The sequence below is a fragment of the Oncorhynchus mykiss genome, chromosome 19 (genome assembly GCF_057628025.1).
Source record: "Oncorhynchus mykiss isolate SJ-2025 chromosome 19, ASM5762802v1, whole genome shotgun sequence".
In the NCBI taxonomy this organism is placed as follows: domain Eukaryota; kingdom Metazoa; phylum Chordata; class Actinopteri; order Salmoniformes; family Salmonidae; genus Oncorhynchus; species Oncorhynchus mykiss.
Window position 1 is genome coordinate 28,560,497 of NC_143040.1, and position 23,434 is coordinate 28,583,930.

Sequence of the window (23,434 nt, forward strand, 5' to 3'; positions counted from 1 at the left end):
TTGGGCCAGTAACTGAGAGGTTGCTGGTTCGAATCCCTGAGGTGAAAAATCTGTCTGTGCCCTCGAGCATGACACTTAACCCTAATTGCTCTGGACAAGAGTGTCTGCAAAAGAAACGTTTTGTTGTTAGAAAAAGAAGCTGTTACCACGTTCCAACACATGCTTTCTGTTTCATAGTTAAAGTTAAGTATCCCAATGTTATTTAAACTTTTAACGTTTAAACGTTCACACCCCAACGTGACACATGTATTTATACTTATCACGTTGCATAAGGAGGGGAGACATGTGCATGAATAAGTAATAGGGTTTTTAAATTCTCTACCCTAAAACAAAAGAGTGAGGTGTAAACCTCTAAATAATCATAAAAAAACCGAGCATAGGTGCTCACAAGACCAACGGTCCTAGGACAATGATTGAAAAGGACAATGGGGAACAGGGCACATATATACACATACTAATCAGGGGGAATGGGAACCAGGTGTGCGTAATGAGACAGACAGTCCGGGTTTGGTGGTATTCATCCAGTTCGGTGACGCCTAGAAGGCCGCGACGTAGACCTCCTGAGCTGGTGAACGGAATGAGCAGCAATACCGGGGGTATCCGTGACAGTACTGTATCAACCGTGACTTTGGGTCCTTGAAAAGCGTCCTTGAAAAACGTTTTTTTTTTTTATTATTATTATTGCACACAATAATAATATGTGGTTACATAACTTGGCAGAATCACATCACCCGCACAGGCTACGGAATAGGTGGATGCCTTTGGCTTCAAGACATGCTATCACTCATGCCACATAGGTTTTGGTGCTGTATCAACCAAAGATATTCTGTGGTAGCCTACCCCCATCACCCTCATACATGGGCAGAATACCCACAGGCTATTGAATAGGCTTTCGGCTACTTTGCGGTAGCCTACCATAGATCTTATTTCCCAGTGCCAGTGGTGTCTACCTGTTGTAACCCGGCACTCCCTAGGAATGGCCCCCGGGCGATCACCAGTCTCGTGACTGACTGACAGCTCATCTCCAGTTCCCTCCTGCCTCTTTTTTTCAGCTCACTGTTTAACTTATTTAAATAAGACACCTTCACGGTTGCACTTTATTTTACGGCACAGAAATGGCTAGGGCTGCATCCCAAATGGCACCATATTGCCTATACTGCACTACTTTTGACCAGAGCCCTATGGGTCAAAAGTAGTGCACTAAATATGAAATAGGCTGCCATTTGGCATCATCCCAGGTATTTACTGAGAAATTACATGTGAAATGGTGCACGGTTTATTTTTAAAACAGACACCAATTGGTACCAGGTCATTGCCAATTGTGTTGAATTGTTGGAATTAAGTACCAGAAGATATTCATTAAAAAAACAATTTCCTAGTCAATTCCATGTAAATACCAACGGATATAGTGCTACCCCCTTCACTGTGTGACCTCCTACACAATGATGCTCCCCCTATTGTGCAATGAGTGGGCAGTTCCTTCTAAAAGAGGTGTGTGCTTTGGATAAAGAAGTTCTGTCATGCATGTTGCTTTATATCCTGTACTGTAGAAGTCACGGACCTCGGAAGAAAGTGTTGATAAATTAAAAAACGATCTGTTGTTGAATAATGTACTATGGTCCACCCTCTCATGTAGCCATGCCAAGGTGTTAAATTATGTTATAAATTCTCTCCTGGCGGCACCCTTTAAATGGCAAATTTGGCATTCAAACAACGTGATCACAAAGAGATCACCTTACAGATTGCCCCTTTTAACGTTTTTAGAAGCACCCCAGTAGATTCTGAATGTTCAGACTCCGTTATAGCCACAGTAGCAGGAACACTCTATGCTATTTTGGATTGCTTGGCTGTTGGATAAGGTAGTAGCAAAATACTGCCTGTCTATGAAACTCTGGGTTGTCCAGTGTAGAACCAGAATGAAAACAGACTGGCTCCCAGACAAACCCTGGCAACAAACCCTTTTGACCAGAGCCCTATTTGCCATGGTCAAAAGTAGTGCCCTATAAAGGGAAAAGGGTGTCATTTGGGATGCAGTCCCTCAGCACATTCATTACTGCTTATACCATGACCATCAAACTCACATTTCTCTCCCCTCTTGCCATCCCCTCTACCCCTCTCCTCTTCTCCCCCCCTCTCCTCCCTAGGTGTACGAGCTGACTCAGGAGTTTTTCCAGAGTGGGAAGCCTGTGTGTGCTGAAAGCCAGAACAGCGTTGGGGTGTTCACGAGGGACGTGGTGCGCAAGAAGATCATGCTGGACCCCGACGACTCTGAGAGCACCAAGAGACTCAAGCTGTCCATGCTCCAGCAGTACCTCAAGGTGTGTGTTTGTGGAGGGTGGGTAGGGCTGGGGGTGTGTGTATGTGAGGGGGGGGGGGTCCTTGTAAGAGACAATAAAAGATGCTAGAGCTCTGGTTTATGGTTGGAATGCAGTGGTAAGCCTAGACAAACATGCAAATCCAATAAATTAGAGAAAATGATGGTTTCCTTCTCGGTATGTAGGTTTGCTCTGTGTTGCAAGAAAAACAGTTGTAAAAATCAGGCATGAAGGCATTACTTTTTTTTCCCCATATTAAATCTACAGTGCTGTATTCTGAATCACTCATCTCTGCCGAGAATTGGTGCACCTCTAGCCTCTCTCACAGTTCTGATTCAAAACAGTTCTTTATACTCTGATCAATGGCTGAAGTAGCACATGTGATGCTCCTGCTATGTTTAGTCTCAAACAATATAAGAGTTTACGGCATGTTTTATGACTCAACTGAACAAGCAGGTCAGGAAATCAAGTGTAAAACTCTGACTTCCATCCCCAAATGCTAATGTTGGCATTGCTGTTAGCTATAGCTACATTATCTTGTTTATGTTAGCAATAGCTTAATTAGCTTGTTAATGTTATTGTTCTGTCGGTGATCCTTGCTCCTTGTAATTATACCCAATGACTCATTGGATTCAAATTAGTGTTGATCACTTAAAGGTCAGTTTGCTAATGAAATAGTAACACAGCGGACAACAAAATGGACGCCCTTTTTATTACACCTAGAGCATACTGTGGTACAGCAGGGCATCCAACATTTACCTCAGGAAATGTAGCTATTGCAAGCCTTATTATGTTTGTATATTTATTCAATTAATTTCCTGGTCCGCCGATACTCAATTATTAGGGCTATATCCCAAATGGCACCATATTACCAATGTAGTGCACTAGCATTGACCAAAACCCTATGTACTATCTAGGGAATAATGTGCCACTTAAGATGCATCCTCTGATGTCAAAAGTTTCCTTTAGTGGCAGCCAAGGCCACGATTAAAACTTTTCCTCAGGGAAACGTTAGGCTCTATTGAGGCTACAGAGCCACCGATGCAGAAAACATCCTTACTGTCGCTCTAGTTCGGTAAACAAGCTATTGGGTTCATAGACTTGAGCCATAAAACGATATCCCAACGAGAGTTTAATACATAATGGCCAATAAATAGGTCATTCAACTTGGACTAAGTAGCACTTTGATAGAGGAGGTTCATTTGGCCTCAATTCAATAAGGAGTTTTAGCCAATCAAAGAGTAATACAAAAAAATACACTGCTTGAAAAAATAAAGGGAACTCTAAAATAACACATCCTAGATCTGAATGAATGAAATATTCTTATTAAATACTTTTTTCTTTACATAGTTGAATGTGCTGACAACAAAATCACACAAGAATTATCAATGGTAATCACATTTATCAACCCATGGAGGTCTGGATTTGGAGTCACACTCAAAATTAAAGTGGAAAACCACACTACAGGCTGATCCAACTTTGATGTAATGTCCTTAAAACAAGTCAAAATGAGGCTCAGTAGTGTGTGTGGCCTCCACGTGCCTGTATGACCTCCCTACAACGCCTGGGCATGCTCTTGATGAGGTGGCGGATGGTCTCCTGAGGGATCTCCTCCCAGACCTGGACTAAAGCATCCGCCAACTCCTGGACAGTCTGTGGTGCAACGTGGCGTTGGTGGATGGAGCGAGACATGATGTCCCAGATGTGCTCAATTGGATTCAGGTCTGGGGAACGGGCGGGCCAGTCCATAGCATCAATGCCTTCCTCTTGCAGGAACTGCTGACACACTCCAGCCACATGAGGTCTAGCATTGTCTTGAATTAGGAGAAACCCAGGGCCAACCGCGCCAGACCTCACAAGGGGTCTGAGGATCTCATCTCGGTACCTAATGGCAGTCAGGTTACTTCTGGCGAGCACATGGAGGGCTGTACGGCCCCCCAAATACATTTCACCCCACACCATGACTGACCCACCGCCAAACCGGTCATGCTGGAGGATGTTGCAGGCAGCAGAACGTTCTCCACGGCATCTCCAGACTGTCACGTCTGTCACGTGCTCAGTGTGAACCTGCTTTCATCTGTGAAGAGCACAGGGCGCCAGTGGCGAATTTGCCAATCTTGGTGTTCTCTGGCAAATGCCAAACGTCCTGCACGGTGTTGGGCTGTAAGCACAACCCCCACCTGTGGACGTCGGTCCCTCATACCACCCTCACGGAGTCTGTTTCTGACCGTTTGAGCAGACACATGCACATTTGTGGCCTGCTGGAGGTCATTTTGCAGGGCTCTGGCAGTGCTCCTTCTGCTCCTCCTTGCAGAACAGCGGAGGTAGCGGTCCTGCTGCTGGGTTGTTGCCCTCCTACGGCCTCCTCCACGTCTCCTGATGTACTGGCCTGTCTCCTGGTAGAGCCTCCATGCTCTGGACACTACGCTGACAGACACAGCAAACCTTCTTGCCACAGCTCGCATTGATGTGACATCCTGGATGAGCTGCACTACCTGGGCCAATTGTGTGGGTGGTAGACTCCATCTCATGCTACCACTAGCGTGAAAGCACCGCCAGCATTCAAAAGTGACCAGAACATCAGCCAGGAAGCATAGGAATGGAGAAGTGGTCTGTGGTTATCACCTGCAGAACCACTCCTTTATTGGGGGATGTCTTGCTAATTGCCTATAATTTCCACCTGTTGTCTATTCCATTTGCACAACAGCATGTGACATTTATTGTCAATCAGTGTTGCTTCCTAAGTGGACAGTTTGATTTCACAGAAGTGTGATTGACTTGGAGTTACATTGTGTTGTTTAAGTGTTCCCTTTATTTTTTTGAGCAGTGTATATATTTGAAACTAAGTAGATACACCAACATATACATTTGACCAGAATTGAACCGACTTATTTGTCTGTGTTTCTATACGGTAAAAGCCAGTGTCTGGTTCCTCTTTTTAGGTTTCTTCCATCCAATGAGTTTTTCAACTGTTCTGCTGCTTGCTCTTTGGGCTTCTAGGATTGCATATTAAAAAGAGCTCAAATACATTTGACTGATTCACTGATTGATGAGTTGATTGATTAATGGAAAGAGGTGGAGAGTTGTGAGAGCAGCTGATAAAGGAGCTCAATTTGATCTGAGTCGAACTGACTGTTTGTTTGTATGTGTGTCATTCCCAAGGTGGAGAGTTGTGAGAGCTCGTCCCCCAGCATGGATGAGGTCTCGCTGAGTGAGTTCGGCGAGTGGACGGAGATCCCCGGGGCCCACCACGTCATCCCGGGAGGCTTCATGAAGATCGTGGACCTCTTGGCGCAGGACATTCCGTCCCGCTTGATGCGCCTGGGGAAACCCGTCCGCTGTGTCCACTGGAACTACTCCGCCCAGCGACAGGAGGAGATCGCCCATGGCGACAACAACAATCGGCACGACGACGGCGACCATAACGACGACCGACGTTGCCATGGTGGTGAGCCCAACCCCAATCCGGGTCACACGTACCCCATCAGCGTAGAGTGCGAGGACCTCGAGTCGCTCCCCGCCGACCACGTGATCGTAACCGCCTCTCTCGGAGTCCTCAAGAACCGCCATGAGGCGCTCTTCTCACCCTCGCTGCCCGAGGACAAAGTCCTCGCCATCGAGAAGCTCGGCATCAGCACCACTGACAAGATTTTCCTGGAGTTCGCCGATCCCTTCTGGAGCCCCGAGTGCAACAGCATCCAGTTTGTGTGGGAGGACGAGGCGCAGCTGGAGCAACCGGTCTACCCCGAGGAGCTGTGGTACCGTAAGATCTGCTCATTTGATGTGCTGTACCCGCCCGAGCGCTACGGCCATATGCTGAGTGGCTGGATCTGTGGCCAGGAGGCACTGCTCATGGAGCGCTGCGATGACGAGACGGTGGCTGAGACCTGCACCAAGCTGCTGCGACGCTTCACAGGTCAGTGTGCATGTCTGTGTGTTTGTCATTGTGACGTTGACATAGGTCAGTTGACATTTGTGTGTGTGTGTGTGATATGTAGTAACAATCAGAGTTTTCTGAATCGAACCCGCAGCTTTTGTACACGTCTTGCACTAACACTAGATTTCAGGTACTTAAAGGCCTTGTTGATGAATCAAATCATATGTTCTTGATGGAGTGAGGGACCACTGACCTAAATTACTCACTGAGATAGGCCATCATCAGCATTCCCTCACTGAGTATGAATCAAGCTCTGTGCTTCAACTCATCAGTATAGAGCAGGAATACTCTCACACACATCACGCACACTGTTACGAGCACACTGTGACCTTGAGGGCTGAATGGGTGCATCACTACTGTACTCCCAGTGAGTCACGGTGACGCACTGAAGAGCAATTCCACTTATTCAGCCTTAGTGGGCCTCTAGGTATACATTAGATACAGGAAATGACATCATCATGTGACATCATTCCTGAGCCTTGAGTTATGTCCTCTCCCAGAATGGGCTTTTGGGGGGATGATGCTGAATCAGTCACATAGATGTCTGGCAGAGTGGAGGTGTTGAATACATGTGCATCCCGTAACAACTGGTCCAGGGTCAGTTTTAGTCACTGTGCTCTTTATAGGTGGAATAAGGATCGGGATGAAGAAATGCTGATCCTACAAAAGTTGGTAGAGGAGTTGCCTGTGTGTTTGCATCCCAGACATACTTTATGAATGACCCAGTATTCTCACAGAAGAGATGAGTGAGTCAATGCCATAGCTGCTCGACTTTATCAAGTTGTTCATTTCTGTCTTTCACCCATGAGCAGCCCCCTTTTTAAGAGTAATGATGACAAAAAGAAACACAGCAAATTGAAATTGGCTATAACTTTCGTCGAGACTAACCGGCCTTTTTTAAAGAAAACCTGACAGAAAATCAATTGTCCGATTCGACGGGTCTCTCTACATGAGACGGGAATCATTGCTCTCTTACGTTAAGACCATATTAAGTTTCTGCTCCCTGGAAAACACTGTAAATGATAGTGTAGACGAGACACACACACACACACAGTCGTTCTTGGGATGCCCTACACCGGGAAGAAAATAATGACCATTGATAGAGATGAGCCCCCTGTATGTGGCTCTGTACAGCTTCAGTCTGTTTCATATTGACAGAGAAAATAGGTTAAGAGATATAAGAACGCTGTACTGGTTTTAAATAGTTTAGATAAAGGTGTGTGTGTGTGTGTGTGTATGTCTGTGGAATGAACATAAAATACAGAGTCCACTACTTTTGACCAGAGTCTGATGGGCCTTGCTCAAAAGTAATGCACTAGGGAATAGGTTGCCATTTGGGATGCATCCCATCTCATGGGTGGACAAAGCTTGGTATTACGGCAGACAGTAAGTGACAATTGTCCTCCTTCAAGGACTAAGTTATCCTCTGGTCAAGCCAGTTAGCTGACAAATAGGTCATAGTAGAGTCAGGTCTAAGCTTAGCATATGTCGCCGACCCTGTTACCATCACTTAATGATGACGTCAGAGGCTTTCCTGGACACACACAAACACATACACACCTCACTGCAGTTACTCCTCCCTATGCAGCCAAGCCAACGGACACAGTGAACCCTAAACCCCGCCTTCCGCTCTGAGCAATACTCGCTTCCTGCCCTCACTTTGTTTACTTCCATAGGAAGGACACACTCACGGTGAACTCATTTACCCACACACTGACACACTCCCCTGATGTAGGTCAGTGCGGTTTAATCCCCCTACGAAGCACATTCATCACAGACAGACTAGAGTATGTGTGTGAGTGTGTATGGCCTCTGAGAGGGACCATAGCTTATTAGTACCGATACAGGAGATTGGATTGGATGTGTTGGAGGATCACCTATGGGAGATTGGTAGAGGATCACTCACCATGCATCGCCATTACCGTAGGAAGTTTTCAATGGCTTATTCCCACCTGCGGAAGAGTTGTAAGAGAGGGTGTGTTTGTGTGTGTGTGTGTGTGTGTTCGCGTGCATGCCTGTGTGTGAGAGAGCGTTGGTGTGTGTGGACCTTGATGTTTCCGTGTCCATCCAAAGGGTTTGTATTGGACTGACCGTCCTCACCATCCACCTCACCGTTCTTTTCTCTCCCTCCTTCAGGGAACCCCAACATTCCGAAGCCGAGGCGGATCCTGCGCTCGTCGTGGGGCAGTAACCCTTACATCCGGGGCTCCTACTCCTTCACCCGGGTGGGCTCCAGTGGGGGTGACGTGGAGAAGCTAGCCATGCCCCTGCCTTACACCAAGAGCACCAAGGCTCCGGTAAGAACCACATCTGGATCTGGATGCAGACTTGGGTTCAAATACTATTTAGGGTATTTCAATTATTTTTCAAGACATTTCAAAGTAAGTATTTTGGAATGCATCTGGAAGTACACTTGGAAAGTATTGGCTTGTATTTGAAAATACTAAACTCTGCAACAAAAAAAAAAAATGTCCCTTTTTCAGGACCCTGTCTTTCAAAGATGATTTGTAAAAATCCAAATAACCTAATTGTAAAGGGTTTAAACACGGTTTCCTATGCTTGTTCAATGACCCATTAACAATTAATGAACATGCACTTGTGGAACGGTCGTTCTGACACCAAAGGCAATTAAGGTCACTGTTATGAAAACTTAGGACACTAAAGAGGCCTTTCTACTGACTCTGAAAAACACCAGAATAAAGATGCCCAGGGTCCCTGCTCATCTGCGTAAACGTGCCTTAGGCATGCTGCAAGGAGGCATGAGGACTGCCGATCTGGCCAGGGCAATAAATTGCAATGCCCGTACTGTGAGACGCCTAAGACAGCGCTACAGGGAGGCAGGACGGACAGCTGATCGTCCTCGCAGTGGCAGACAACGTGTGACAACACCTGCATGGGATCAGTACATCCGACCATCACACCTGCGGGACAGGTACAGGATGGCAACAACAACTGCCAGAGTTACACCAGGAACGCACAATCCCTCCGTCGGTGCTGACTATTCGCAATAGGCTGAGAGATGCTGGACTGAGTGCTTGTAGGCCTGTTGTAAAGCAGGTCCTCACCAGACATCACTGGCAGCAACGTCGCCTATGGGCACAAACCCACCGTCACTGGAACAGACAGGACTGGCAAAAAGTGGTCTTCACTGACAAGTCGCGGTTTTGTCTCACCAGGGGTGATGGCCGGATTTGCATTTATCGTCGAAGGAATGAGCGTTACACCGAGGCATGTACATTGATTTGGAGGGCGCGTCATGGTCTAGGGTAGTGTGTCACAGCATCATCGGACTGAGCTTGTTGTCATTGCAGGCAATGCCACCAGCCATACTGCTCATTCTGTGCGTGACTTCCTGCAAGACAGGAATGTCAGTGTTCTGCCATGGCCAGCGAAGAGCCCGGATCTCAATCCCATTGAGCACGCCTGGGACCTGTTGGATCGGAGGGTGAGGGCTAGGGCCATCCCCCCCCCCCCTCCCAGAAATGTCCGGGAACTTGCAGGTGCCTTGGGGGAAGAGTGGGGTAACATCTCACAGCAAGAACTGGCAAATCTGGTGCAGTCCATGAGGAGGAGACGCACTGCAGTACTTAGTATCTGGTGTGGCCACCAGCTGCATTGACTGTTACTTTTGATTTTGACCCCCCTCCACCCCCCCTTTGTTCAGGGACACATTATTCCCTTTCTGTTAGTCACATGTCTGTGGAACTTGTTCAGTTGACGTCTCAGTTGTTGAATCTTGTGACGTTCATACAAATATTTACACATGTTAAGTTTGCTGAAAATAAACGCAGTTGACAGTGAGAGGACGTTTCTTTTAAATTTTAAATACTCCATGCATTTTAACCCAGGTCTGTTTGGTCCTAGGGCTATTTGAAAATGGTTTTGTATATTTTATAGGAAGTCGTTTGAAAATACTTAAAAATACTTCAAATAGAAGTTGATTTGGCCACTTTATTTGAAAATACTCTAACAGAAAATAAGTATTTTAAATAACACATAGTTAAATATGTATGTATTTAAACCCAGACTGGATATAGTGTATATCAGCTGAGTCGGGTTAATTAGGGCACACCGTAGCAAGACGTTTTAAAACTTTCATTGGTCTTTGGAGGCGTGACGTTTGTTTACAGCCACCAGAGGAACTCGTAGCATGTTGTCAAAGTGCCTGTGTCATCACTATGTCACCAAATAAGGCAGCAAGGGACATGACAGTCCGTGTTGGATCGATTATGAATCATGGGTCTTGGCCAGCAGCGTAGCCCCTGAAACTTGATGCATGTGTCCTTATCTTAGAGTGTGCGCGTGTCTACTGTGTGTGTGGCCACTTAAAGACTGCTAAATGAGCAGTGTGACCTTTGAGAAATCCACCCTACCGTCAAAAGAGCGACAGATCGTCACAAGCAGCCTTATTACATATAGACAGATACACTCTGTCTAGAGCCTAAAATAGCTCCCCGTGGCTGCGTCTAAATCGTTCACTATTCCCTATATAGTGCACAAATTTTGCCCAGGGACCATGGAGCTCTAGCCAAAGGCAGTGTGCTATGTAGAGTATAGGGGGCCATTTGGGATGACAGCCCATGGCTCGGAGGCAGTAATGCCATATGTTGGGTCATGCCGACATTCACTGGTTTGTTTAGATCTTGTCTTTTTTTCTCTCGCTGCTCCTCATCTCTATCTCTGCCCTCTTCTCTATCCACCTATCTCCTTCTCTATTATATTCTTCTGTATATCATATCATATCATATCTCTTCTCTATCCTCTCCTTTTTTCCAACCTCTATCCTCACCCTTCCTTTCCTCTTTACCCTCTCAGCCTCTACAGGTGTTATTCGCTGGGGAAGCCACCCACCGGAAATACTATTCCACTACCCATGGTGCATTGCTGTCAGGACAGAGGGAGGCCACTCGTCTTACAGAGATGTACCAGGGCTTGCACAAAGAAACCATAAAGCCTAACATGTAAAAATTACAAATGAACCACTGACTAGTGATAAAAAATAAACAACTTGTTTTTATGCTTTCTGTATTTTAAGTTTTTTAGATTAAGTTATACATGTAAAAGCATAATAGGGGCATTAACAATTATAACGATTAATACTGTTTTTACTGTATTGCGAGGTAGATTTTACCACTTATATGAGATGTACTGTAAAAAGGCAAAGGGTGCCGTCATCTCTGGTCCTTCATCAATCTGTACGTTTAAAAAAAAGTCATTGATAAGTTAACGTTTATATAATGACATGTCTATAATTGAACTGTTTTTTGTAAGTGCCTTCTGTATTTAATGTCATGTTATTGAAAAACAAACAAAAAATAATGGCAAGAATTAATAAACTTGTTTATTAATGTGAGAAATGGTCATGTTTAATTGTAAATGTAATACCATTTGAATGTGCACCAGAAGATGCCAGTCGAGGACAGACATTGGCAGGCGTTGACACTATGTTCCTTAATCTCAACCAAACATAGACGAGGACACTGAAGCACACTGTGTAACTGTGCCAAGGTAGCAGGTGGCAATGGAGCCTCAGGCAAGTCTTCACACCTCTCAGATGTGTTATCATGTGTGTTTGTTCTTTCCTTGTGGGTGAAATGAAACAACGTGTTGTGGTGCGTGCTACATCAGGTACTTACAGTTGCAAAGAAATATTGGCTCAATTAGCAGAACTAGATTTGAAGGATGCAATGCAACACAATTGGTTCAGTTCCTTCCAACAGGACTGATCTGTGGCCATATGTATCGAGCGTCTCAGAACAGTTTAAAGTTTCAATGTCACATCCAAAAGGTCGGCGAAATGCCTTTCAAACTCAAAACCCAACAATACAATAATCAATAATTATGTTTTACAAGAAAAAAATGAAAGACACAAGTAAGTAAGCATTACTCAGCAGGTCAGTTAACATACATTTTATTATTTACCTTTATTTAACTAGGCAAGTCAGTTAAGAACAAATTCTTATTTTCAATGACTGCCTAAGAACAGTGTACCTCGACAGATGTGTACCTTGTCAGCTTGGGAATTTGAACCTGCAACCTTCCGGTTACTAGTCTAACGGGCTAACCACTAGGCTACCCTGCCGCCCCATAACAACAGAACGGAACAGCTACCGACGAGAGAAAAGTCAGCCGATTTGCTACTGGAGTTACAGCATCAGCTCTGGAAATACAGCGGGAGAGGGGAAAGGCAGTTTGTCAGTTCATTTACAGCAGTGCATCCCCTGAACGATAACGAAGGGGTAGGTGAGAAGTCTGACCACAGAGACGGGGGTGAGAAGGTGATGAAGCGTACTTCATTAGCCTTAACCGGAAAAAAAACAACTGGCTATAGGAAAGTTTGAGGTGAGGGAGAAAGTGTGGTGTGCCAGGTCATCATCGCGTTAAGTATCTTGCTAGCTTTTTCTAATGATCTGTTAGCTAGCCAGAGAAATGATGAGCGTTGGCCAACGTAATTGATCAAATAATTGAGTTTATGGTGTGAAAACTGGCTGGCTAATAAAGTCTAATGTTACAACAGATGTGCTAACGTTGGTAACCTAACCAATTCGCCTCGACTACTTGCCGTTCCTCAAATTAAACGCGTTAGTTGCTTACTGGACCCTGGCAATCTGTGGAATGTTTACGAGTTATGGTTAGCTAACGAACAAACTGTTTTTCCTCTACAGTAATTTGTGGTTAATTTTCAGAATGAGAGAATTGGGTGAAAATGAGGCGTTGCTTGTTATTAAACAGGTGTAGCTGAGGCAATAAAATATCACTGACACAGCCCGCTACCAAAACCTGCTGGCTTTCCTTCACCGCAGCCAACGTGAGTAAAACATTTAAACGTGTTAACCCTGCAAGGCTGCCGGCCCAGATGGCATCCCTAGCCGTGTCCTTAGAGCATGTGTTTACGGACATATTCAATCTCTCCCTATCCCAGTCTGCTTGTTCCCACATGCTTTAAGACGGCCACCGTTGTTCCTGTTCCCTAGAAAGCTAAGGTAACTGAGCTGAACGACTATTGCCCCATAGCACTCACTTCCGTCATCATTAAGTGCTTTGAGAGACTAGTCAAGGATCATATCACCTCCACCCTACCTGACACCATAGACCCACTCCAATTTGCTTACCGCCCCAATAGGTCCACAGACGACGCAATCACATTGCACACTGCCCTAACACACCTGGACAAGAGGAATATCTATGTAAAAATGCTGTTCGACTACAGCTCAGCATTTAACACCATAGTACCCTCCAAATTCGTCAGTAAGACTGAGTGGTCTCGACCCCACCCTGTGCAATTGGGTCCTGGACTTTCTGACGAGCCGCCCTCAGGTGGTGAGGGTAGGAAACAACATCTTCACCCCGCTGATCCTCAACACTGGGGCACCACAAGGGTGCGTTCTCAGCCCTCTCCTATACTTCCTGTTCACCCACGACTGCTTGGCCATGCACGCCTCAAACTCAATCATTAAGGGTGCAGACAACACTACAGTGGTAGGCTTGATTACCAACAACGACGAGACGGCCTACAGGGAGGAGGTGAGGGCCCTCAGAGTGTGGTGTCAGGAAAATGACCTCACACTCAACGTCAAAAATACAAAGGAGATGATTGTGGACTTCAGGAAACAGCAGAGGGAGCACCCCCCTATCCACATCAACTGGACAGTAGTGGAGAAGGTGAAAAGTTTTAAGTTCCTCGGCGTACACATCACGGACAAACTGAAATAGTCCACCCACAGAGACAGCGTGGTGAAGAAGGCGCAGCAGCGCCTCTTCAACCTCAGGAGGCTGAAGAAATTCGGCTTGTCACCAAGAACACTCACAAACTTTTACAGATGCACAATCGAGAGCTGTATCATCGCCTGGTACGGCAACTGCTCCGCCCACAACCGTAATGCTCTCCAGAGGGTAGTGAGGTCTGCACAACACATCACCAGGGGAAAACTACCTGCCCTCCAGGACACCTACAGCACCCGATTTCACAGGAAGGCCAAAAAGATCATCAAGGACAACAACCACCCGAGCAACTGCCTGTTCACCGCGCTATCATCCAGAAGGCGAGGTCAGTACAGGTGCATCAAAGCAGGGACCGAGAGACTGAAAAACAACTTCTATCTCAAGGCCATCAGACTGTTAAACAGCCATCACTAACATTGAGTGGCTGCTGCCAACATAGCCGCTTTTTAAAAATTTAAAATTGGATGTAATAAATGTTTCACTAGTCACTTTAAACAATGCCACTTTATATAATGTTTACATACCCTACATTACTCATCTCATATGTACAGTGCCTTGCGAAAGTATTCGGCCCCCTTGAACTTTGCGACCTTTTGCCACATTTCAGGCTTCAAACATAAAGATATAAAACTGTATTTTTTTGTGAAGAATCAACAACAAGTGGGACGCAATCATGAAGTGGAACGACATTTATTGGATATCTCAAACTTTTTTAACAAATCAAAAACTGAAAAATTGGGCGTGCAAAATTATTCAGCCCCCTTAAGTTAATACTTTGTAGCGCCACCTTTTGCTGCGATTACAGCTGTAAGTCGCTTGGGGTATGTCTCTATCAGTTTTGCACATCGAGAGACTGACATTTTTTCCCATTCCTCCTTGCAAAACAGCTCGAGCTCAGTGAGGTTGGATGGAGAGCATTTGTGAACAGCAGTTTTCAGTTCTTTCCACAGATTCTCGATTGGATTCAGGTCTGGACTTTGACTTGGCCATTCTAACACCTGGATATGTTTATTTTTGAACCATTCCATTGTAGATTTTGCTTTATGTTTTGGATCATTGTCTTGTTGGAAGACAAATCTCCGTCCCAGTCTCAGGTCTTTTGCAGACTCCATCAGGTTTTCTTCCAGAATGGTCCTGTATTTGGCTCCATCCATCCTCCCATCAATTTTAACCATCTTCCCTGTCCCTGCTGAAGAAAAGCAGGCCCAAACCATGATGCTGCCAACACCATGTTTGACAGTGGGGATGGTGTGTTCAGCTGTGTTGCTTTTACGCCAAACATAACGTTTTGCATTGTTGCCAAAAAGTTCAATTTTGGTTTCATCTGACCAGAGCACCTTCTTCCACATGTTTGGTGTGTCTCCCAGGTGTCTTGTGGCAAATTTTAAACAACACTTTTTATGGATATCTTTAAGAAATGGCTTTCTTCTTGCCGCTCGTCCATAAAGGCCAGATTTGTGCAATATACGACTGATTGTTGTCCTATGGACAGAGTCTCCCACCTCAGCTGTAGATCTCTGCAGTTCATCCAGAATGATCATGGGCCTCTTGGCTGCATCTCTGATCAGTCTTCTCCTTGTATGAGCTGAAAGTTTAGAGGGACGGCCAGGTCTTGGTAGATTTGCAGTGGTCTGATACTCCTTCCATTTCAATATTATCGCTTGCACAGTGCTCCTTGGGATGTTTAAAGCTTGGGAAATCTTTTTGTATCCAAATCCGGCTTTAAACTTCTTCACAACAGCATCTCGGACCTGCCTGGTGTGTTCCTTGTTCTTCATGATGCTCTCTGCGCTTTTAACGGACCTCTGAGACTATCACAGTGCAGGTGCATTTATACGGAGACTTGATTACACACAGGTGGATTGTAATTATCATCATTAGTCATTTAGGTCAACATTGGATCATTCAGAGATCCTCACTGAACTTCTGGAGAGAGTTTGCTGCACTGAAAGTAAAGGGGCTGAATAATTTTGCACGCCCAATTTTTCAGTTTTTCATTTGTTAATAAAGTTTGAAATATCCAATAAATGTCGTTCCACTTCATGATTGTGTCCCACTTGTTGTTGATTCTTCACAAAAAATACAGTTTTATATCTTTATGTTTGAAGCCTGAAATGTGGCAAAAGGTCGCAAAGTTCAAGGGGGCCGAATACTTTCGCAAGGCACTGTATATACTGTACTCTATACCATCTACTGCATCTTGCCTATGCCGTTCGGCCATTGCTTATTCATTAGTCCATATGTACATATTCTTATTCATTCCTTTCCACTTGTGTGTATAAGGTAATTGTTGTGAAATTGTTAGATTACTTGTTAGATATTACTGCAGGGTCGGAACTAGAAGCACAAGCATTTTGCTACACTCGCATTAACATCTGCTAACCATGTGTATGTGACCAATACAATTTGATTTGATTTGAGCTGGGCCTGGCTTAAGCTGGATGCCACTATAGAGGTGAAAGGAACGCCACACACTTTCCCTCTTTCTCACTTTTTCAATACATTGCATAAAAAGGGGTATGCCAGGTGTACTCTCTGCCTGAAAGAGATCAATTATGCCAAGAAAGGGTATCATGCTCTGCTGGCACGTTGTAGAGTAGATTTCCACAGACAGAAAGTGTACAATGTAATGATGTGCAGTGTATCCCAAAGATATTGCTTTGTTGTGTGAACTTGACAGTAACATTTGTGTGTGAGTGAGGGGGGATTGTTACATTTTGTACTCGGTGAACGTTATTTTTGCACACATGTAGCCTTGTGCACTTGATCAATGTCTATAGTGGCCACTATAATAGATCAAAAATAGAATGCTTGTTTGTTTCATTCTATTTCTACTTTAAGATGTTTTTCCCCCCCAAGTGTACTATTTAGATGTGTGTGGTCACAAGCTTTCTATTATAAAGGCTATCATGGCTAACTGCAATATTAGTGTATTGTTCTTTCTCATTTGTAGTGAAGTCTAGGCAACAAATAACATTGGATTGCTTTCTTTACATTATTTTAGCTGTGAGTTAGGTTCACATGAACCACTTTTCATTTGACACACAGAGACTGATCATGTACAGTTCCATGCGAAAGTATTCACCCCCCTTGGCATTTTTCCTATTTAGTTTTTTTGGGGGGGGGTTGTATCATTTGATTTAAACAACATGCCAACCACTTTGAAGATGCAAAATATTTTTTATTGTGAAACAAAAAAAGACTATTCACCCCCCATAATTAAATACTTTGTAAAGCCCTCTTTTGCAGCAATTACAGCTGCAAGTCTCTTGGGGTATGTTTCTATAAACTTGGCACATCAAGCCACTGGGATTTTCGCCCATTCTTCAAGGCAAAACTGCTCCAGCTCCTCCAAGTAGGATGGGTTCTGCTGGTGTACAGCAATCTCTAAGTCGTACCACAGATTCTCAATTGATTTGAGGTCTGGGCTTTGACTAGGCCTTTCCAAGACATTGAAATGTTTTCCCTTAAACCACTCGAGTGTTGCTTTAGCAGTATGCTTAGGGTCATTGTCCTGCTGGAAGGTGAACCTTCATCCCAGTCTCGAATCTCTGGAAGACTGAAACAGGTTTCCCTCAAGAATATGCCAGTATTTACTGCCATTCATCATTCCTTCAATTCTGACCAGTTTCCCAGTCCCTGCCGATGAAAAAAATCCCCACAACATGATGCTGCCACCACCATGCTTCACTGTGGGGATGGTAATCTCGGGGTGATGAGAGGTGTTGGGTTTGTGCCAGACATAGCGTTTTCCTTGATGGCCAAAAGCTCAATTTTAGTCTCATCTGACTACAGTACCTTCTTCCATATGTTTGGGGAGTCTCCCACATGCCTTTTGGCAAACACAAAACGTCTTTGTTTATTTCTTTCTTTAAGCAATGGCTTTTTTTCTGTCCACTCTTCCATAAAGTCCAGCTCTGTGGAGTGTACGGCTTAAAGTGGTCCTATGGACAGATACTCCAATCTCCGCTGTGGAGCTTTGCAGCTCCTTCAGGGTTAACTTTGGTCTCTTTGTTGCCTCTCTGATTAATGCCCTCCTTGCCTGGTCCGTAGGTTTTGGTGGGCGGCCCTCTCTTGGCCGGTTTGTTGTGGTGCCATAATCTTTCCATTTTTTAATAAAGGATTTAATGGTGCTCCGTGGGATGTTCAAAGTAATAAAATAAAAAACTCAACCCTGATCTGTTCTTCTACACATATTTGTCCCTGACCTGTTTGGAGAGCTCCTTGGTCTTCATGGTGCCACTTGCTTGGTGGTGCGCCTTGCTTAGTGGTGTTACAGACTCTGGGGCCTTTCAGAAAAGGTGTATATATACTGAGCTCATGTGACAGATCATGTGACACTAGGATTGCACACAGGTGGACTAATTGTGACTTCTGAAGGTAATTGGTTGCAGCAGATCTTATTTAGGGGCTTCATAGCAAAGGGGTGAATGCATATGCACGCAACACTTTTCCGTTTTACATAAAAAAAATTTAAAAAAAAACTTTATTTTTTTCATTTCACTTCACCATTTTGGACTATTTTCTATGTCCATTACATGAAATCCAAATATAAATCCATTTAAATTACAGGTTGTAATGCAACAAAATAGGATAACGCCAAGGGGGATGAATACTTTTGCAAGGCAGATAATATTATTTGTTGGTTCATTAGTTAAAACCTGCATTTCCCCCTGGCAGGGATTTTTTTTGCACATTTCAGTGCAAAAAAAGAAGAAGAAAAGTGTCACCTTTTTGGGCCCTCAGAAGGATGCATCCCTGATGAGGGGTAAGGTGACTCGGCAACAGAATATTAGATAAACAGAGTAGCAGCAGCTTACATGTGAGTGGGTGTGTATAGAGTCAGTATAAATGTATGTGCATATTATGTGTGAGTGAGCAAATGAGTGAGTGTTTGTGTGTGTGTGTTGGAGTGACAGTGTGTGTGTATGGCCCTGTGGGTCGTATTGTTTGGGGATAGAAGCTGTTCAAGAGGCTGTTGGTATCAGACTTGATGCACTGGTACATCTTGCCATGGGGCAACAGAGAAAATAGTCTATGGCTTGGGTGGTTGGGGACTTTGACGATTTTCTGGGCCTTCTTTTCACACCTCCTGATATAGAGGTCCTGGATGGCAGGGAGCTCGGCCCCAGTGATGTAATGGGCTGTCCGCACCACCCTGTGTAGCGCCATGCGATCAAGGGCGGTGCTATTGCCATACCAACAGTGATGCAGCCAGTCAGTATGCTCTGAGTGGTACAGCTGTATAACCTTTTCAGGATTTGAGAGCCCATGTCAAACTTTTTCAACCTCCTAAGCGGAAAGAAGCACTGTCTCGCCTTTTTCACAACTGTGCGTGTGTTTGTACAATTTGAAGTCTTTAGTGATTTAGACACTGATGAACTTGAAGCTGTCTACCTGCTCCACTCCCGCCCAGGCGATGTGGATGGGGGGGGTGGTCGCCCCGTTTCCTGTAGTCCACGACCAGCTCCTTGGCCTTGCTGACTTTGAGGGAGAGTTTTCTTTCTTTTACCCCTTTTTTTCTCCCCATTTTGTGGTATCCAATTAGTAGTTACAGTCTTGTCTCATCACTGCAACTCCCATACGGATTCGGGAGAGGCGAAGGTCGAGAGCCATGCTTCCCCCGAAACACGACCCAACCAAGCTGCACTGCTTCTTGACACAATGCCCGCTTAACCTGGAAGCCAGCCACACCAATATGTCAGAGGAAGCACCATACACCTGGCGACCGTGTCAGCGTGCATGCGACCGGCCCGCCACAGGAGTCGCTAAAGCACGATGGGACAAGGACATCCCTGCCGGCCAAACCCTCCCCTAACCCGGACGACGATGGACCAATTGCGCACCTTCCCATTGGTCTCCCGGGCCCCGGCCGGCTGAAACAGATCCTGGACTCCAACCAGGATCTCTAGTAGCACAGTTAGCAACTGTGATGCAGTACCTTAGACCACTGCGCCACTTGGGAGGCCCGAGGGAGAGGTTGTTGCTCCTGCATCACACTGCCAGGTCACTTACCTCCTCCCTGTAGGCTGACTCTTCGTCGCCGGAGATCAGGCTTATCACCGTCGTGTTGTCAAAGAAATAGATAATGGTCTTGGAGTCGAGCGTTGCTACCCAGTTGTGGGTGAACAGAGAATACATGAGAGGACTAAGCACACACTTCTGTGGGGCCCCTGTGTTAACCTCACTAGCGTACGTGGGACGCTAGTGTCCCACCTGGCCAACATCCAGTGAAATTGCAGTGCGCCAAATTCAAAAACAGAAATACTCATTATAAAAATTCATAAAACATACAAGTGTAATACATCGGTTTAAAGATTAACTTCTTGTTAATCCAACCATGGTATCAGATTTCAAAAAGGCTTTACGGCGAAAGCATACCAGCCAAGTAGAGGAGTTACACAAGTCGGAAATAGAGATAAAATGAATCACATACCTTTGATGATCTTCATATGGTTGCACTCACAAGACTCCCATTTACTCAATAAATGTTTGTTTTGTTCGATGAAGTCCCTGTTTATATCCAAAAACCTTGTTCGCGCGTTCTTTTCAGTAATCCACAGGCTCAAACGCAGTCACAACAGGCAGACTAAAAATCCAAATAGGGTCCATAAAGTTCGTAGAAACGTTTCAAACGATGTTTATAATCAATCCTCAGGTTGTTTTTAGCCTCAATAATCGATAATATTTCAACCGGACAATAACGTCGTCGATATAAACGGTAAACAAGAAAGGCGCGATCTCGGTCAGGTGCATGAAAAAGCTCTGGGACACTGCAGTGTCCACTCGTTCAGAGTGGTCTTACTCCCTCATTTTTCAGAATACAAGCCTGAAACAATTTCTAAAGACTGTTGACATCTAGTGGAAGCCATAGGAAGTGCAATTTGAGTCCTTTGAGTCAATGGATACTGTAATGGCATTCAATAGAAAACCACAAACATAAAACAATCCCACTTCCTGGATGTATTTTTCTCAGGTTTTTGCCTGCCAAATCAGTTCTGTTATACTCATAGATATTATTTGAACCGTTTTGGAAACCTTAGAGTGTTTTCTATCCAAATCTAAATTATTATATGCATATCCTAGCTTCTGGGCCTGAGTAGCAGGCAGCTTACTTTGGGCACACTTTTCATCCGGAAGTGAAAATAGTGCCCCCTACCCTAGTGAAGTTAAAACTTCTTTGGAATAGGGGGAAGTATTTTCACGTTAGATTTAGATATAAAACACTCTAAAGTTTCTAAAACTGTTAAAATGATGTCTGTGAGTATAACAGAACTGATATGGCAGGCGAAACCCCGAGGACAACCCCCCCCCCCCACCCAAATACCAAATAATTCACCTTACCACTGTTTTCAATGGCTAGTACTATAATTATAAGCCCAAGTCCTCCCAAATTGCAGTTCCTAGGGCTTCCACTAGATGTCAGTCTTTAGAGAGAGTTTCAGGCTGGTTTTTGTGAAAAATGACCCAGAAATTGTAGTTTTTCTAGGTGGCTCCCATTTTGGCTGTAGTGTTTCCAAGCATTAAATTGTATTGTTTGTTTGCTTATTAGGATACCTAAGGTTTGATTATAAACGTTGTTTGACTTGTTTGGAAAAGTTTATTAGTAACGTTTGGGATTCATTTTGTGTGCATTTTGATGGAGGGAAACTGGATGGATTATTGACTGAAGCGCACCAGCTAAACTTTTTATGGATACAAAGAAGGATATTATCGAACAAAAGGACCATTTGTGATGTAACTGGTAACTTTTGGAGTGCACTGATGAAGACAGCTTGGCTGTCGAAACGTTGGTATTACATTTTTGCATCTGAGCTCCTAGAGTGTGCAGCTCTCTTTTATTTTCAACTTTTGGAGTGCCAACAGAAGAAGATCATCAAAGGTAAGGCATTGTTTATATCGCTATTTTTGACTTTCGTGTCGCACCTGCCTGGTTGAAAGGGCGCTGTCCTCAGATAATCGCATGGTTTGCTTTCGCCGTAAAGTATTTTTTAAATCTGACACGGCGTCTGGATTAACAACAAGTTAAGCTTTATTTTGATGTATTACACTTGTATTTTCTTGAATGTTAAATATTTGTAGTCGTTTCATTTGAATTTGGCGCTCTGCAATTTTACCGGATGTTGTCGAGGTGTCCCGCTAGCGGCACGCCTTTCCCAAACAGATCAGTGTGGTGAAGGTGATGTTGCCTACCTTCACCACCTGGGGGCGGCTTGTCAGGATGTCCAGGTTCCAGTTGCAGAGGGAGATGTTCAGACCCAGAGTACTAAGCTTGGTGACGAGGATAGGGCTGCTGATTTAGGATCAGTTTTGCCTTTAAGATCACAAACAATATTACACAGACAGAGCGACCTGTTCCCAGATCAGCACTCCTACTGTGAGACACTTTATGAATACAGGCCCAGAGTTTGATTCTATTTGCCTAGAGTTTAGAAAGGATATGACTGCCATCTACTGCATAATATTATGTACTGGATATGGGACTCAAGTGTACGGTAGTCCCAGCAGTTTTTCCATCTGTTGTCTCTAGGTACTTGATATGCTCCATGTACAGAACAGTCAATCCCCAGCCTAGACTATGACCAGTGGTAGAAACGGGAAAGGTAACCCTCCAATGCAAAATCCTTGAATTTAATGTAAAAATGCACATTTTACATGTCAAAATTATTACAATCCAGGACCCATGGTTCCACCTGGGATGCCGAATATGAACCTAACAAGTTCAGTGCAAGTATTTCACTCGTATTTGCCCCTAAAAATAGATATGTGTGAACCGGAAAAAATATTTACGAGCACGGTGTGCGATTAAAGATTGCAACCTACCGTAATCTATTCCCCCCCGCTGCTAATTGTGTAAAAACTACAAGTCCCACATTCCACAAGCGGCATGCGCCAACCACAGTAGAGTTTTCTGTGATGACGCAGTCCAGTCAGAGAGAGAATGGTGAACAACACTGGAAAATAGTATCGGTATAGCATCAACAACAGCTGAAGTTCAAGGGCGGGGGAAGAAGGTCAGTTTTACACGGGAAATGTAATACCACCCTAGTTTTAAAAAATAGGTTCAAGACTCAAATTAACTTTCAGAATCAAGTAATTGACAGGTGACAGTTTATTTACTTACTACTTAACAGAAAAAGTGGGAAATGGAGAATGCACTCTTGTGTATTCTGCCATTTTCTTTCAGACATGTTTGAGGAGCTATCCTCACTTAGCCTCACCCTGCAAAGGAATGACCTGACCTTCCCCCAAGCCACATCAGAGTTGAGGAAGACAGTGACCAGACTGGAAGCACTAAAACTTAGGGCAAAGGCAGGAGGCATGCTGGAAAAGATCCAGACCATGCTTGCTAAGCAGCAGAGTGATGAGAGGAGATTCCAGGTGTGTTAGGATGAGAGCTTGTTAGGATGTAAGAGAAATGATTTAAAATGGATGACTAAGACAGATTCTCAGTGTGAGA

General features: G+C 44.5%; 1 protein-coding gene across 2 annotated transcripts in view; it reads left to right on the forward strand.

Moving 5' to 3' along the window:
• Positions 1 to 11,609, forward strand: part of LOC110498677 (spermine oxidase) — a 30,953-nt gene extending 19,344 nt beyond the window's left edge. For both annotated transcript variants that reach the window (XM_090210733.1, XM_090210734.1), the window contains 4 exons: positions 2,145 to 2,318; positions 5,478 to 6,231; positions 8,389 to 8,549; positions 11,068 to 11,609. In XM_090210733.1, the coding sequence (XP_090066859.1) occupies positions 2,145 to 2,318; positions 5,478 to 6,231; positions 8,389 to 8,549; positions 11,068 to 11,217 (1,239 nt within the window). In that variant the 3' untranslated portion in view covers positions 11,218 to 11,609. The remainder of the gene's footprint in view (positions 1 to 2,144; positions 2,319 to 5,477; positions 6,232 to 8,388; positions 8,550 to 11,067) is intronic.
• The last annotated feature ends 11,825 nt before the right edge of the window (positions 11,610 to 23,434 follow it).